This window comes from Sphaerodactylus townsendi, linkage group LG01, assembly GCF_021028975.2.
Source record: "Sphaerodactylus townsendi isolate TG3544 linkage group LG01, MPM_Stown_v2.3, whole genome shotgun sequence".
Classification (NCBI taxonomy): Eukaryota; Metazoa; Chordata; class Lepidosauria; order Squamata; family Sphaerodactylidae; genus Sphaerodactylus; species Sphaerodactylus townsendi.
The window spans coordinates 42,804,649-42,821,823 of record NC_059425.1 but is presented as its reverse complement, the minus strand read 5'-3'; the positions used below and the strand labels follow the sequence as shown (position 1 = coordinate 42,821,823).

The 17,175-nt window shown below is 44.1% G+C and overlaps 1 protein-coding gene across 1 annotated transcript in view; it reads right to left on the bottom strand.

The window, feature by feature from the left end:
- Positions 1 to 819: 819 nt before the first annotated feature.
- The window catches only part of FSHR (follicle stimulating hormone receptor), a 107,186-nt gene continuing 90,830 nt past the window's right edge, over positions 820 to 17,175 (bottom strand). Inside the window, exons 9-10 of the mRNA XM_048507191.1 lie at positions 13,497 to 13,682; positions 820 to 2,099 (exon numbers count right to left, since the gene is read on the bottom strand). Coding sequence (XP_048363148.1) covers positions 899 to 2,099; positions 13,497 to 13,682 — 1,387 coding nt within the window. The 3' untranslated portion in view covers positions 820 to 898. The remainder of the gene's footprint in view (positions 2,100 to 13,496; positions 13,683 to 17,175) is intronic.

Below are 17,175 nucleotides of genomic sequence, written 5' to 3'. Positions count from 1 at the left end.
ATTTTTCATTTAAAAATGCATGTTCAGTTAACTTATGAATTGACAGTTGAATAAAAGTTTTGTTCCTCAACTAGGCTAACTCATCTTTTTTTCAGACTTACTCTCAGAAAACCATCAAAGGGGGAAAACAATGGAAGATCCGCGAACATCTTTAAGACATAGCACAGATTTGATCCTTCATGATGGGAACACTCATTTTCCTTGGCTTAGAAGGCTGGGACCCACAGGGGAGCGGGGAGGAGAAACCATGACCTGGAGCCCAGGGAGTATGCAGCTGGTATCTCTTTGTCCAGACACCTGGTGCCTGACATTTCTTCCCATGATAACAATTTGGCAGAGCACATACTTTGCATGCAGAAGGTCCCACATTCAGTCCCTTGAGGCTCCAATTAAAGAGAGGATCTGAGGTCACAGGGAGGGGAAAGACCTCTGCCTGGGAGAGCTGCTGCAAGTTAGGAGAGATGAATTCTAGGCTAAATGGAAAAATTGTCTAGCTGAGAACAAGGCAGTTTCATATAGTCATGGAACAAGCCTGCAGCAATCAGTAAAGTCTTTGAGGAGGGGGATGGACACAAACGGAAGGAAAAATGGAAGATTTTTATCATTGTCTCCCAGCACTGAAAATAAATTCAGTTTGAGGAGTGTGTTGTATATTGTGTACCCACTGGGACATATAATGTGTTGGTTTTTTTAGTAATCCATCAAGACACTCTGGCCACACAGTTAGGCAGTGAACAGGCTGAAGATTGCCTAATTCTGTGTTAGATTTGTACATTTGCAGTTTCGATGGGTAGGGGAGATCAGGGAGACTCTTCTGTCTTCTTTTGAAATTGCCTGTTTTCCTAGGGACGCGTAGATTACTCTTTGATAACTCTTAGTAGAAATCTGTTGAGCTTTTTTAGGTCACATGATTCAAAGGAACCAGTGAATAGATTGTTCCGTCACTGGTTTTGGGAGCTGATGTGTAGTGTCCATTTTTCATATGGGTGGTGTGAACAGAAGAGGAGGTTTCTGTTCTATAAATCTGAGCATGCATTTCACAGCATCCAAATTTGCTCAGCAAAATGAAGAAATCCCTACGGAATGTCTTGGTGAATATGGCGTACAAGAAAGGATTGGCGCACGAGTTGATGGGATAGAACAAAACGAGGAGGATCTTTGAGTTGGACACAGTGATGAGAGGGAGCTTGAGAGAAGCTGATATTGCAAAAAAGGAGATTGGGGCCATGCAGAGGAAGTCTGTGAAGATCAGGATGGCCATGCGCTTGGCAATTTTGGTATCACTGTTAGACGAGAAGACGTTGGGGTTCCTGACAGTGAAGTAAATGCTGATGTAGCAAGTGCAAATGATGATGAAGGCCAGAATGTTCAGGATCAACAGAAACATTATGTATGCCTGAGCAAGCGGAGTTTCTATATCCATTGGTAGGCAGATGCTGACCTTCATGTAGCTGCTAACTTGAAATATGGGAAGGATGGCCACAGTGAAGGCAAAGATCCATCCCACTAGCATGATGACCACTGCATGTCGAAAACGCACTTTGCGGTCCAGTTCCATGGCATAAGTGATGGTGTGCCATCTCTCCAAAGTGATGACGGTCAGAGTGTAGACAGAAAGTTCACTTGCAAAAACTGTGAAGAAACCAGCTGCACTGCAGCCAGCCCCGGTTTGCCAATCTATAGCATAGTTGTAATACTGACTTCTGGTCTGTACGTCTTTGAGTGCAATCAACAATAAATAGATGCCGGTACACAGATCTGCAAATGCAAGGTTGCACATGAGGAACCGGGGGACTGTGAGCTTATACTGGCTGGTAATTAGAATTACGAACACCACAAAGTTCCCCATGATGGCTAGGATGTTGATGAACCATATGAGGACTCGAAGAATATTGTACCCCATGATGTCTTCACATGGATTGAAGGCATCCGGCTCAGGAAAGCAAGTGACCTGAACCTCTTTTTTACACTGGAAATCCGGGTGGAGATCATCAAAGGAAAAGTCATCTTCAGCTGCAGATCTTTTTTGGACTTTATCTTCAGGATACTCAAGGTCTTCTTTGGCAGAAAGTCTCTTACATATTGGGTGCAATGCAGCACTGGAATGAGAAGGCAGAGGATACAGTTACATTCTAAGAAACAAATCAGCAAAACAAAGATGAAGATTTTGCATTTCCATGAGCAACATTGTTAACTAGTTTGAGAATTGATTTAGGGTTGAACTAATTAAGAAAATGTCTAAACGGCCAAGAAAATGAGTTACAAACCAGAATGTCCCCACTTAAAATCTTTCCTAAGCCATGACTTCAGTAGATGGCCTGAGGCAAACAAATCTCCCATAGCCTCTGCCCTCCCACTCCAGTATACACTGATTTACCTGACTGTTGAAAGGATTTCAAGAAGATAATCTGCACTCTGAACTGTCAGGTCCTACCCAATTGCTAAATCTTATTAGAACTTTATAGGGTCATGATTCTCTAAATGATGTTCCACCGGGCCTTTGGAGTGTCCAGCTGCTAATATGGTGCCCCCTCACTGCTCTGTGCCTGGGGCAGTTACATCAGGGTCCCCTCATATGAGGAGCCCCCTCATATGGGGAGCCCCACTGGCCCCCCCTCAGGGAGGTAGGTTTTTAAATTGGGGCCAGACACCTTCTATTTATTTATTATGTATTATGGTTACTCGCTGTTTTTATGAGTTTTAAGTTATTTTATGGGATGGAGCCTATGTATTTATATTTGTATGATTGCTCCTGTTGTTCACCGCCCGGAGCCCCCCGGGGATCGGGCGGTATATAAATTGAAAAAATAAATAAATAAAATAAATAAACATTTATGCTTACTGGAAACTAGCCACCATGTCACAGAGTGTGTTAAGTTCAAAACTGCACTACTGTAATGTACTCAGCGTGAAGTTTCCATTAAAGACTGGGAAGTTGAGTTAGTCCTGAGGAAGCAACCACATGGTGAAACCAGATCTGCCATCAGAGAATGTTTACACCTATCCTCAATTCCATTCATTTACTATGTTCCAAGATCAGCCAACACTTGTTCTTATACAATGACTTTGGCTTCCAGTTGACTAAACACTATCCACAGTAGTGACGTGCAACATAAAAACCTTAACTTGCCCCCTTTGCAAGCTGGATAAAGCCTTTCCATTTAGGCCAGCCTCTGGTTTCCAATTCCATTCTGGCTGTTTGGCTGCTACTGGAAATTGTTTTCATTGCAGTTCTATTTTGTAATTGTGTTGCAGCCCCCCCCCCCCCCCCAGAAAGCTTTTGTATTAAGTGGGATACTGACATTTTGAAAAGAATAAATACGTGTAGGAAAAGCAACCAAGCGAGGATCCCAACTGCTGATCTCAAAGCCTCCTGAGACAAGAGCCTACTGATGCTGCAACAACATTTGTAGAGTGGAGTTCAATAAGTGACAGCCCCTCAAAAGACAAAAATAACAATGGTAAACATAAGAGATATCATGGCGATGTAGTTCCCTAAGAGACAAACTGATCTTTATGACAGACAGGACAAGAAAGTGAGCTGCATTTGCTGATGGGCTCTGTCAGCTTCACAAGTTTAACCACCCAGCCTGCATTTTATAGGCCTAAGGGAAAAAAGGAAATGGATTGCTGGTTCCTAGACAGGTAAAGTAAAAACTTTTCTTATCACCTGTGTGTAGGAAGAAGAGTTGTTTTTATACCCCGCTTTTCTTTTAGTTCAACCTTTAAGGAGTCTCAAAGCGACTTACAAATTTCTTTCCCTTCCTCTCTCCACAACTGATACCTTGTGAGGTAGGTGGGACTGAGAGAGTTTAGCAGAGGCATGCCAGCAGAAAATTGTGCCCGGGGCAAGACCAAATTTCACCAACTATGCTTCAGCAGCCCCCACTGCGCCGGGGCAGACAACCACACTGGGCCAGCAGTGGCTCAGTGAGGTGGCCAGTGAGGTGGCCAGCCCCTCAGAACCAGGTGCGCCCTGCCCGGTCAGTCCCTTGCTGGGCCACAGCTCCTTGGCCCTCCGCCTCTTCCCCGCTGCTCCGCATCAGTGTCTTCCACCACCTGGCCGGGCAGGGGGCAGGGCAGTGGACACCAGCACAGCCAGCCAAGGAGAGGGCCCTTCCTTCCCTGTCGGCTTCTGGGCTGGGGAACCATCCTGCACTGGTGGGAACCTTGCTGAGCCCTCTTGCAGCTAGAGAACTGCCGTTGAGGCCCCCACAGCTGACTCATTCATCATGAGAGGGCTTGGCAAGGCTCACCGGCGTGGGATGGTTCCCTGGCCTGGAGGTGGGCGGGAAAGGAAGGGCTCTCTCCGTGGTCGGCTGTGCTGGGTGGGCACTTTGCTGATCGCGTGGAGGGCCGTGGCTGCTGTGGCCAGGAGGTAGGTGGGACTGGGATACCACATGTCCCTGTGGCCAGTGGGCCTGAGAACTGTGATTCACTAAAGGTCACCCAGGAGACTTCATGTGGAGGAGTGGGAAAACAAACCCCGTTCTCCAGATTACAGTCTGCCACTCTTAGCCACTATGCCACACTGCCCGTATTATTGTGCTGTAATATGAATCGATTTTGTGTTTTCAAACTTTTATGGATCTGTCAGATTTTCAGATGAACATGTTTTAGGATTTATGGATCTGTCAGATTTTCAGATAAACATGTTTTAGGATCAAACTGTAAATATTTATTCATTCATTCACTTATTCATTTACTTATACTCTGTCTTTACCCCCAGTGTCTTGCAACATTCTCCTCTTTTCCATTTTTTTCTTCACAACAACCCTGTGAGGTGGATTAGGCTGAGAGGGCATGAATGGCTCAAGAACACTCAGCATGCTTCCATTGGTGGAGTGGGACTCTAAACCTGGATTTTCTCAAATCCTAGGCCAAGTTCTCAAGACGGAGGCTGGAAAGCGGCTAAGCCGACCCGAGTTTGCACGCTGGGACCCGCTCTGCATGTGGATTCCGGTCCCAGAAAAGAACCGGGGAGACGGGCGCTTGCTGCAGGTGCCGATTAGCCTGAGCCGCATGCTTACCTGCTCTCCTGCCCTCCTGACGCGTCACGGGACCTGGGGACATCAGCCTCCCCTGCCCTGCGCACCTGCTTCCCGGGTTGTGCAGGAGAGGGGGGGGGCGATCCCAGGCTCCCCGGGCGACGCCGGAGGGCCGGAGAGCTGGTAAGTGGGAAGCTGGGGGAAGCGCCGGGAAGCCGCTGCTGTTCGCACAGCAGCGGCTTCCAGCCGGCATTTCCCCAACAAGAGCGCTTCCCAGCGCTCTGGGAAAATGTCGGCGTGGGGACGGGCGGGCGGCGCGAGGGCGGCGCGGCTGCGATGCAGCTGCGCCCCCTGTGCAAATGGCGGCCTGGGGACGGTGTTTTTGCCGTCCCCAGGCCGCCATTTTCCGCCCGTGCGGAAACGGCCCTAGTCCAACACTCTAGCGGCTACCTTAAAGCAAGTCCTGCTCAGTTCAATAGTGTTAATTCCCAGGTACGTATGTATATGACTGCAGCATTACACTTTCCTATTTGTTCTTATTATGTAACCCATGATGCTGAGAAAGCCTAAAGTAAACAAACACAGTCTGTTCATGAATGACTGTAGTCACATCCATGCAGAGATAGCCAAATTATCCAAATCCCAATCCTTTATGTTCCACTCCTTCTGAATTTGTGAAATGAATTAATACCAAAGGTGAAGCATACACACTGAAGAAATTGACATCGCTGCAACTTTAATTTCTTTCAGCTCATTTGCATTATTTCCCTAAATCTGTATCACCAATATGTACATTGATGCAACATAATAAAAAAGCAGCATTGATACTATCATTCGTCTGATTGCATCCAGATTATTTGTGTGCAGGGCTTTACTTATAAATACCTGCTCTTTATTAATAAAAGCTTTGTAAAGAAAATCTTGATGCTGTAATAAAATCACATCACGATGTCTTTGTTGTGATATTTTAACAAATATGAACAGCTACTGATATGCTCAGAGAGAATGTGTCAAAGGAATTTTGAATGAACTGAAGAAATTTAAAGTTGTAGCAAACCAACATGCATCCATTTTGGAATTAATTTTAGAAATTCATCCAGTTAAGTCAGAATTAGGGACCAATATAACATAGTATGAGCAAAATTACAGAAAAAAGAACAGAATAATCTGCTTATCTCTAGTTATCAATTCCATTGCTGAGCCCATTTGTAAAACACAAGAAATTCATACATTAACACTTCACCGTGTGCTTAGAAGTGGGATTCAGAGTAACCTAATCAGAACTCAAGACTTAGTCCCTTGTTATTCTATGAGGTCAGAGGTCACATAATCTCTTTGAACACTTTCAGTCAGGATGCAACTAGCTTGCCAGAAAGAGTTCATCTTCCCAACCACATCTGAAATATCCTGAGGGGGTATGTAATAATATATGATGAAGCTGAGGAACATCAGAACTCTTGTCAAGATGAAAAATAATTTCTTTGCCATTTCCCTTATGCAGCCCTTGATCTAGCAGTCATCAAAGCAAAGTTGAATCTGTTGAGCAAGGCAATAAGGTCTGCTTAAGTATAACCAAACAGTCCTGAACTTGTCCACCTCTGTAACAGTCTTTTCAACATGGTAGTAAGAGAAGGGACATCTGAATGGAAAATACTTTTCAGGGGTGTTAATGGAAAGATGGTTGGTTGCTAGCCTCATGTTTCTTCCTTCCTGTTTTTTTTCCTGAGCTACCACTTAGCAAATTGGAACTCATTCAGACATTCAGGATGACATGCAAAGGAGCTGCATGTGTGAATGGGTAACCAATCTGACCTGGGTAGTGCTGGGGGAGAGGATAGTCTTTCTCCTGGAATGCTGCCCTGTCAGACATGGCAGAACAGTGCCCTGAACGTAGGAGTCTATTTGGATTCAGAAACTCCATCTTGGGACTGTGTCTGACCTTGTGAGCAAGAATGCCTAAAGGACCCCTCCCCTTCAACCTCATGCCTGGTCCATACTCAGGAAACAGCACACCTGGGCGAAACCAGTTCTCCTGTCTACCTCTCTTAATCTACTCAAGAGTCTTCCTCTGACTCATTGTCCTTGTGACCATCTATGTGGTAACACCCATTAAGGGCCTTTACCTGTATTGTCCAACAGCTGGCAAAACCCACTGAGATGATAGGTCAGCCATCAGGTCAATGGTCTGACACTCTGACTACTACCTCACCTTGGAATAGCAGAAAAAATCCTTTGTTAAAGGATTTCCCCTGCCCCAAGATATGTTTTGCCCTATAAAAGCCCACCCCAGTCCGGTGTTCAATATTGTCACACAGTATCTTGCTGTTTGATAATATTGTGCCATCAGCTCTGATCATCTCAGAGCCTAGTGCTGGCCATTAGGTCTCTGTCCCCTGGACATCCACTACAAGACTGGTAAATATAATCTCTGATGCCCCATCCCTCCTCTCTATATCTAAAACCTATCTTTTACCTCTAAATTACATCCCAGGAAACCATGTATGAGTGTGTTTTTACCCCAATAATTGAGTGATTGTGAGTGAGATTTTGTTTTATATCATTTTCTTAATAAAAACTTTTAAAAGAATGTTTTTTCTCTGCTGCATTCTTATAAAGACCTGAAACCTGATATATATGGAATCCACAGATGCAGGCGAAACGTCAGGAGAGAATGCTGCTAGAACACGGCCATAAAGCCCGCAAACCACACAGCACCCCAGTGATGCCGGCCGTGAAAGCCTTCGATAATACATATTTCCCAACTGTCTGGGATCCAGCCAAGCCATGCCTGCAGATTTACAACCTGCATCCTGTTGCGTGTGTGAGATCTTGACGAATGGACTGTTTCTGCTGCTAGTCTGGATCTTGCTGGACACTGTTTTCTGAAGTAAATGGAGATCAAGGATGAACAGGGACTTCCGCGCCTTTGAAATAGGCTTTGCCTGACAATTTCTTTCATACAACCTGGATAACAGACAGACTCTTCCCCAGGCTTCTGGTGGATTGGATGAATCTCCCAGTTTGGGTTGCAGTCAGATCAGCATTGGTTGTGGTCTGTTGTGCTGATGTTCATTTCTATTGTTCTAGTTAAGACCTGCAATACTTTTGCTGCAAATTGATCAATTGCAGTTGTTTTGCTGTTGTGCTTGTATTTGTTCTCCTATTTATGCCTTATTATTAGCAGCTTGGGGCAAAAGTTACTAATTGAGAAAGTGGGTATAAATTATTTTAACAAGCAAATAAATGAAATGGCCACTTGCAGGCTGCATTTTTAGTCTTTGTGAACTAATGCCATCATATTTCCTCTTGCCAAAGTGGGGTTGAGGGCTGTGGGGAAGATTTTCAGCTAGGAGAAACATTAAGCAGCTTCTCTCCATCTACATATTCTTCCTCTATTCAGAATTGCAGCCTGCAACACGTTTAGGTTTTTAAATTGGATCACTGTACTCAATTCAAGTTCCCTGCAGTCACACAGCAGCTGTTGGGAATGGCTTTTAAAAAATAAATTTGCCTTGGAACACTGCCATGAGGTGCGAAAGACTGCCTGCCTTCTCTGCCCTGAGCCATTTTCCCACTCCAAAACAGTGTGGGGGTGGGGGGAGATTTTCCCATTTTTATTGCTTCATGTGCACACAGTACTCTAGGACACAGACCCAACTCGTTAAAAACTCAAACGTGTAGTTTGGCCCTCAGGCTACTTGACATTTTAAAACAAAAAAACAGAGGGAGGAAAGGTCAGCACTCTCTGTGACAGTCAACTTCAGCTTCACTAAGGCAGCAAATCTATGTCTATGTGTGTGTGACCAATGATTTTAAAGTACTCTCGAAGTGTTTAGTGTGAGAGGCACTGTAACAGCCAAATAGAATGAAGGCATAGGATCCAAACCTAACAAATGTATTGAGGCATTAACTTCTGTGGGTAAAAAGCCCACATTGTCTGATAAGACACATCATTTTAAATGGGCAGGTTTCAAAAATGAAGCAACACAAAAGATGGATGGAAGTGCATCATGGTAGCATGCAATGTCAAATGAACACAGTGAAATGGCATTAGGATGAATCATATGCTAGCAGCTGCTAATGATGGTGAACATACTATTTGTAGTAACAACTACTGAGAGAGAACCGTTGAATTGTTTGTTAACACAGTGACCATTATCACATTTTTGTGGCAGCATTTCTAACCATTGCATGTGGAAGTACTTTTTTCTGTCTGTCCTGGGTACCAATCAGTGGATGACCCCACTGTCCAGTTGTAAGAGAAAGGGAGAGAAATGTATCTCAATTCATGCACACTGTTATTCTATTGGCTTGGGATAGTGCTTCATTTGTTTTATGTCACATTGTTATGTCTTCTTTGTTACTGGGGAACCTCTTGAGAGCTTGAAGTGGGATGCAGTTCATAGCCATCACAACAAAAACCCGGGTCTTTAGTAACTCACAGCTTTCCGCTTCTTGGTAGAAGCAGCTGTGTGGAACCGAAATCAAGTCTGCATCACTGAATTTGACCCACTGGAAAGCATCATCACCTTTACGTCTTTGATTTGTTTTCTGTAAGCTTTAGGCAGAAACAAAGCCAACTCTTCTGATGACTGTGGTGCAGGCTATCAGGCTTTTCATTTTGATGCCAAGGGGTAGTGCGGAAAAAGAGCCCCAAACAGCTCCTCTCTGTGTGGGAGAGCTCAGCTTTGAGAAGGCACTGAAAAAGTGTTTATCTCTCTGAAGTCAAGGAGGGAAACATTACTCCACAAGGAAATCTTGTCCTACATGACCAAGGGCATAGTCCTGAGAGGGCAGCTTACAGAGATTTCATGTAACCCTGCTGCTTCCCACCCCCCTCGGTTTCTTATCATTTCCTCTCTCAATAAAAATGCCTAAAATAATTTAAACTGTTGTGAGGTTTCCTCCTCATCTTGCATTCTAAATAGAACATCCACCGTGGGCATTTCTAGCAGGTACTGAAGACTTCTATTTATTTCTACTATGTCTGTATCCATAATCTTTGCTGTATCTGGAAAGATGCTATAATCAGGGCGCATCTCAGTAGCAGCAGGGAGCAAACAGGAAGAATATTAGTAAGGTTCAAAGACCCATTTTTGGATATACTCAAAATAGATTTTGTTTTAAAAAAATATCGTGTTAGCAAGGTGCTGTCAGGAAAGGGCAGAGATGGTGACACACTTACTTTCCATGCTTCAGACCAAATGTTTCCAATCAACACACTGATTAATGTATTTTAAAGGAGTGTATTTAAAGCACTCATTTTTAAGAGTGACTGCTGAGTGTATGTCTTATGCTTCATAGTAAGCAATAGTACTTTAATCCATTTCACTTTTTAAAAAAGGAGTAAAGGAATCTACTTGATCTGTTTATAGCATTATCCACTCAAGTCCAAGGTTCACTGTACAGGTGGGCAGTGCTAACCTGCATCTCTCCAATAAATGTGTAATTGGGGCTGCCGGGTTTCCTGGTGGCAGCACCCAATCTGGAGCAGGCGGGCGGGGGGTGGGGGGAATAAGCCAAAAATCAGTGTTGTGTTGATGATGTGATGTCATATTCAGGGTGAACCTAGAAGTGACACCACACCATGGACATGCCACTCCAGCATGAAAGTTAGAGATTCACATTAACGACAAGACATCACTTTCATGTTTACCCCACAAAATAGTGTCCCACTGTCAATGTGACAGTACCCCCCCATGTTCACCCACCTCAGTTTCTTACCCTACTTGCAATAGAAAATATGTGATATGATTTTGTCAGTACTGCTCTATGCCATTCCACTTCAGTGGTTAGTGCCTGTAAGGATGGATGCTAATGTGAAGACGTCATTTCAAATAGCTATTTTCAGTTACACATTATGTAAGAGACATGGTTCAAAGTCACTCACATACAGGGCCAGACCAAAGGTTTTTTGGTGCTGTAAGTGAGGCATGACTCTGCCCCCACGCCTGTGAGTATATTGGCTGTGGATTGCCAGATGGCGATGTGGCTGATCCTAATGTCCTGGCTCTTTACAGATCTGTTTGACTGTCCATTTAATGCTGGGGCCTTTTGATACCTCTCCAGCTCTGCCACCCTGGGGCTTAGGTGTGCCTAATGGGCAAGCTGTCTCTGCTCCCATTAGAGCTGTTAACTCTGGACTGGGAAATTCCTGGAGATTTGGGGGCAGAGCCTGGGGAGGGTGGAGTTTGGGGAGGTCAGAGTGTAAGACTAGAGTCTGAGACACACAACTTCAAAAACACAGTCTTTCATAAAACTCATCAGATGGCCTTGAGCTAGTCATGGTCTCTCTGCCTAACTTACCTCACAGGGTTCTTGTGAGGATAATATGGAGGAGGGAGAGAAAGCTCCTTGAAGGAAGGGCAGGGTAAAAACATACTATGCAGAAATAAAACTGATGGACAAAAATGAGGGATTTAGATAAGGACAATTTCTGAAGACGGGGTCTTAGAGTCCTGCCCTAACTTGTTTCCTAGGATATAGAAATCCCCACTTCATGTAACAAGGAATGCTACCAAGAGAGGACTCTCCAGCAATAGTTTTCTTTCCCATCCAACTGATGTGGATAGCAGGTGTACAGTGGTCCACAGGCCAATTTCCATGGGCCCTCCCAACACTTGCAGGTTATTTTACAATGAATGCAGGACTAGGCACGTTTTGCAAATCACTCATTACAAATCAGCTACACCTAAACTGTTAAGAGATTCAGTATTCAGTGTTGTTTCGTAAATTCAAAGTAACAATGGGAGACTTTGGGGGATCTAATATAGATTTTTTTTAAGTACCATGTTTCCCCGAATATAAGACAGTGTCTTATATTAATTTTTCCTCCAAAGATGCGCTATGTCTTATTTTCAGGGGATGTCTTATATTTCTGTATTCTGTTTGTCAGGCATGCTTCCAAACAAAAACTTTGCTACGTCTTACTTTTGGGGGATGCCTTATATTTCACACTTCAGCAAAACCTGTACTACGTCTTATTTTCCGGGGATGTCTTATATTCGGGGAAACAGGGTAGTAGACCATGCAGGATAAGTCTGTTAAGACTTATGGGAATGTCATGGGAATGTCAACTCAATGCATGGCAGCTGTGAAAAAGGCAAACTCTATGCTGGGGATCATTAGGAAAGGAGTTGATAATAAAACTGCAAGGATTGTCATGCCCTTATATAAAGCAGTGGTGCGACCGCACTTGGAGTACTGTGTTCAGTTCTGGTCGCCACATCTCAAAAAGGATATCGAAGAGATAGAAAAAGTGCAGAGAAGGGCAACGAGGATGATTGAAGGATTGGAGCACCTTCCTTATGAGGAGAGGCTGCAGCGTTTGGGACTCTTTAGTTTGGAGAGGAGACGTCTGAGGGGGGATATGATTGAAGTCTATAAAATTATGCATGGGGTAGAAAATGTTGACAGAGAGAAATTTTTCTCTCTTTCTCACAATACTAGAACCAGGGGGCATTCATTGAAAATGCCGGGGGGAAGAATTAGGACTAATAAAGCGAAACACTTCTTCATAACGCGGTGATTGGTGGGCTTGGAATATGCTGCCACAGGAGGTGGTGATGGCCACTCAACCCGGGATAGCTTTAAAAAGGGCTTGGACAGATTTTATGGAGGAGAAGTCAATTTATGGCTATCAATCTTGTTCCTCCTTTGATCTCAGACTGCAAATGCCTTAGTACACCAGGTGCTCAGCAGCAGCAGTAAGGTGCAGAAGGTTGGCCATTGCTTTCACATCCTGCATGTGAGCTCCCAAAGGCACCTGGTGGGCCACTGCGAGTAGCAGAATGCTGGACTAGATGGACTCTGGTCTGATCCAGCAGGCTAGTTCTTATGTTCTTATGTTCTTAAGTCAACTCACCCCTGTTTTAATGCATTAAAACCAGTATATTGGTTAAAGTATTATCAGTGACACAAACCAACAGAGCTTGTGGATTAATTAACTCAATCACTATGCAAATCTCAAGCAACACTTGAAAAGACAAAGATACATGATGAGGACCCTTGATATTCGGAGCTCTGCAATATCCCACTGATGACAAATCAGTGGCAAGGAAACCTAATGGAAGAGGCTGAGATGAATCCATGATTAGCAACAGTGAAACTCCGCAGGAACGAATGGTCTTCTAAGTCAGGAATGCAAGCACACAGTGGGTATATCCATTTCATTGTGCACTTCCCTATCACCTTCAAAAGCAGAGCCTAATGGCCTTTCATTATGCCCAAGTCTGTTTTACTCACTCTAGTCTGTTTTACTCTCTCCACTTTTCCAACCAACAGGAAGCTCTGAGGACAACCTAAAGCTGACCAAAGAGTATAATGGTGTTCCTTAATATTGGCCTATTCATAAAAATACATGATGCAGATGATGGAGAGGACAGAGTAGGTCTTTAAAACAGCAAATGTTCCTCAGAAGCAAACATCTTCCTACACCCAAAGATGCTTCCTGTGAACCAAGATAGACTTCAAAATTGACAAAATTTCAAGGCAAATGGAGGTACTCACTTTTGTTTGGTCCAGTTTGCAAATGCACAGCAGTGGCTTGGGTAAGTGAGGCTTGCTTCCATCAAGGCACGAAACTTTTCCATGGCAGGTAGTTTTTTTAAATTGTAGGTAGATTTTGCAACCAGCTTGCTAATGTGCTCCAATCCAATGCTGGGCAGGAAGCTAATCTTTGTCTGTGAAATATCCCTTTAAGAAGAAATTGGATAGTTTCCCATTCAGATCAGTCCTGTTAACTGTAACCCCATTAAAATGCTCAGGACAGTTTAGATTCTTCCTCATGGGTAACTTGAAAAAAAGCTCTCCTATAAGCCATGCAGAGTAAAAAGAGTATGGGCAGCATAAGTGAGTCCGATTGAACTCAGTGAGCCTTCTTTCAGAGAAAGCATTCATATGCCTAGGCTCAGTGCCGGATATAGATGAAGAGAGCTCCTAGACTGTTCCTCTTGTGAGACCCCTCCCAATCCTCCATCTTCACCACTAGAGGAATATGGAAGTTTTGTTTAAAACAAATTGAGGAAAGCTGAGGATGATGATGGGTGTTTAGAATTCCACAATTCACAATTCCTCCAATAAAGGTGTAAGATGTCATTGTTAAATACTGTAGCGATGTAAAAAAATTCATAAATAAAATGTACAAACCTATGAAAGTGTCCAAAATATTTTACATGTTGGCTGGAGGCCCTAGACTTCAGCCTGCCAAGCATAATAGTAAATCCGACTCTGTATGGGCTGGTTAACCAGAATCTATATATTCTCAAGGCACAAGAGTCATATTCTATGCCATACTTGGGTAAGTTGGTTTCATACTCTATTGTTAAGAGTATCAAAGCAGTTTACAATCACCTTCCCTCCCCCACACTAGGTACCGTGGTAGGTAAGTGAGGCTGAGAGAGTTCTGAGAGAGCTGTAACTAGCACTAGTCCAAAGCCAACCAAGTCAGCTTTATGTGGAGGAGTGGGGAATCAAACCCGGTTCTTTGGATTAGAGTCCACCACTCTTAACCACTCCACCACACTGCCCTTGTATCCTAATGGTAAATAGTGGCAAAAAACTTTTCGGGGTGGCATTTTTAGCAGGAAAATGGCATGGAAGGGGCTAGAAAGACACCCCCCCCCCAAACCATTCTTCCCTTTAAATAGCAGTTCCAACAACTAAATGTGAGGGGAAAAAAACTATTTAAAAATCAGCACAGAACTGCACACAATAATAGTTTCAGTCTCATTCAAATCTCTGTGCTAAGATTACTGAGTTTATTTCGTCAGGGGTAACAAGATGCAAACAAAGGCAGAGCTCCTGTGTGCTGGGTTGAGGAAGAGGGATTTCTGGCATGGGCAGTTTTTCTCAGCTCTTCGTTAACAAGCTTCAAGCACCCTCCTTCTCTCCCATCCTAGCAAAGATCTAGGGCAGGACACAATGGAAGTGCTTCTGAAGACCCATCTTGAAACACACCAGCAATAATCACAAAGGTCATGAAGGTGACAACAGGTGCAGATCACACCTGCCATCTCCTCTCATATTGCCATCTCCTGCCACTTTGGTAGCCGAGGTGGCCGCTGGGGGTCACTTGTGTGTTGAACCGGCTCAGCTCTGTTGCTCATTTGTTTTTCTACTCCTTCCTGATTGATGATAACACTTTCTGTTCTTAGGCTTTATGTGAAGTTTCATCTCATATATACTGATCTTTGATCGATGTTTGTCAAAGCTGATTTTTATTTATTTATTGACAAATTTCTAACCTACTTCTTTGCAATACAAAAGGGAAATATTAAAAAATACACAAAACATAGCAAGGAACATTAATAATAAAATAACCAGGCCCCAAGTTCAATCCAAAACAGCCCCCTAAACACTTGGATCCAAGTCTAATATCAGTATAAGCACAAACCCAACAAAAGGTTAACAAGCCCAGAAATGCACTTAACATTCTTAAACATGAGTCAGTTAAGCCAACAACCTGATGATAGAAAGTGACGTTACAGCACACAACTTTCTGAACAACCAGCAAGGTTACCCTATGTACCTCTTCTGCCTGGCCATCTCAGATTGTTGTCTGCAATGACCACTGCTGCTATCAGTATAACAGAGGCCAAGTGTCCCTTGTGAAAAGAGGGAAAGTACAGCAGGAAACCTTGGGCAGACTGGTTGCAGACACACTTATCCTGTCTCCTTAGAATGTCCATGAACATTCTGTGATATTACAGAGGTTCCAGCAGTGGCTTAGAGATGGCTTGCAAGTGATAGATCACACCTAGCTTTTCACTTCAGAGTGAAATGGTAATTGTGTTAAATGCAGCCACAGAGCCTGGCTTTCTAAAGGGGCAGCCATGCTGAACAGCTATGATTGTTTTCCTTGAGAAAATAGCAATGAGAGCTGACAAGAAGAAAGTAACAGGTAATCTAATAGGCTCCATGCTAGCAAAAGAAACTGCTTGTAGCATTAGCAATTAAGTACTGATAAGGAGGTTCAGTGTTTTATATTTGTCTACAGAGCCGAGAGCTACAATAAATGGATACTACTCAGTGTGTGTTGAAATTGTCATGCAAGCATTCAGTGGCTTATCCTTTATACCATTTTAGTATAGTGATCTAAAGGAAAGAATAAATAAAAAAGAGTGGGGCTTGGATGATGTCACCATCATCCAACTGAGTGAAGAGGGCTAAGAGAGAGAATGGCGGCTACATTTGAAAGAACTTGGATAGAACATTTGCGTTCATTCTAGAAAACTCCTAGTTAGGACAGGATGAATATGAAAAAGAAGAAAAAGACAAAAAAATCAACTTGCTTTCAGACCTGTGCAAAAGTATGCGGGCTTAGAAACCAGGAGGGCTAAGAGCTCCATTTCCACAGTTAGAGGCAGTGCTAGAGGTATTACTCTTTGACTCCACACAAAATCTCACAGTTCCATCTGGTTTCCTCATCAACACAACAGGTGATTCCCATGGATTGGTGAATTCCAGAATCACTCCCAGCTCCAACATTTTCCTCACCTCCTCCCAGTGGTGAAGCCACCAGGGTATGGGGGGGGGGGGTGCGCGCGACACAGTGGGTGCACCATTTCTAGTCACGTGGGGGGCAGAAAAATTTCCCCTCCCCCTCCCCCGCGGTGACCCCCCTGCAGCGCACCACCCCACTTACTTTTAGGAAAGGAGCAGGCCGGAAGCCTGCCTGTGTTGCCTGGGTCTGGTGGGAAATGTAGTTCCCTGGGAAATGTAGTTTCCACCAGGCCCAGGCAACGCAGGCAGGCTTCCGGCCTTCTTCTCCGGCCTGCTCCTTTCCTAAAAGTAAGTGGGGTGGGGTGCCATGGGGGGGGTGCCACGAGGGGGGCGGGGGGCGAAAAAGCCAGAGTGTGCACCGGGCGCACTCTGGTCTAGCTACGCCTCTGCCTCCTCCTCTACACACTCTACCTCTTTTCCTGTAGCAGGGAGCAGAGGAAAAGGGACACTGGTCTCCTGCCATAATAGAATGTTTTGCCCTGGAGATTCTCCCTGGCTTATTTGAGAAGTTGACACATAATGGGTTAATACCTCTTGCATCTGTGTCTTTTGATCAGCCCTTAGGCAATCAGCAAACATTAGGTCCTGTAATTGTCTCATCCCACAACAGATGGATTTGGCCAAGAGTATCTGAGACCCAGGTTACATTCAGACATCACCAACAAAATGCAACTCCTTGAGTTTT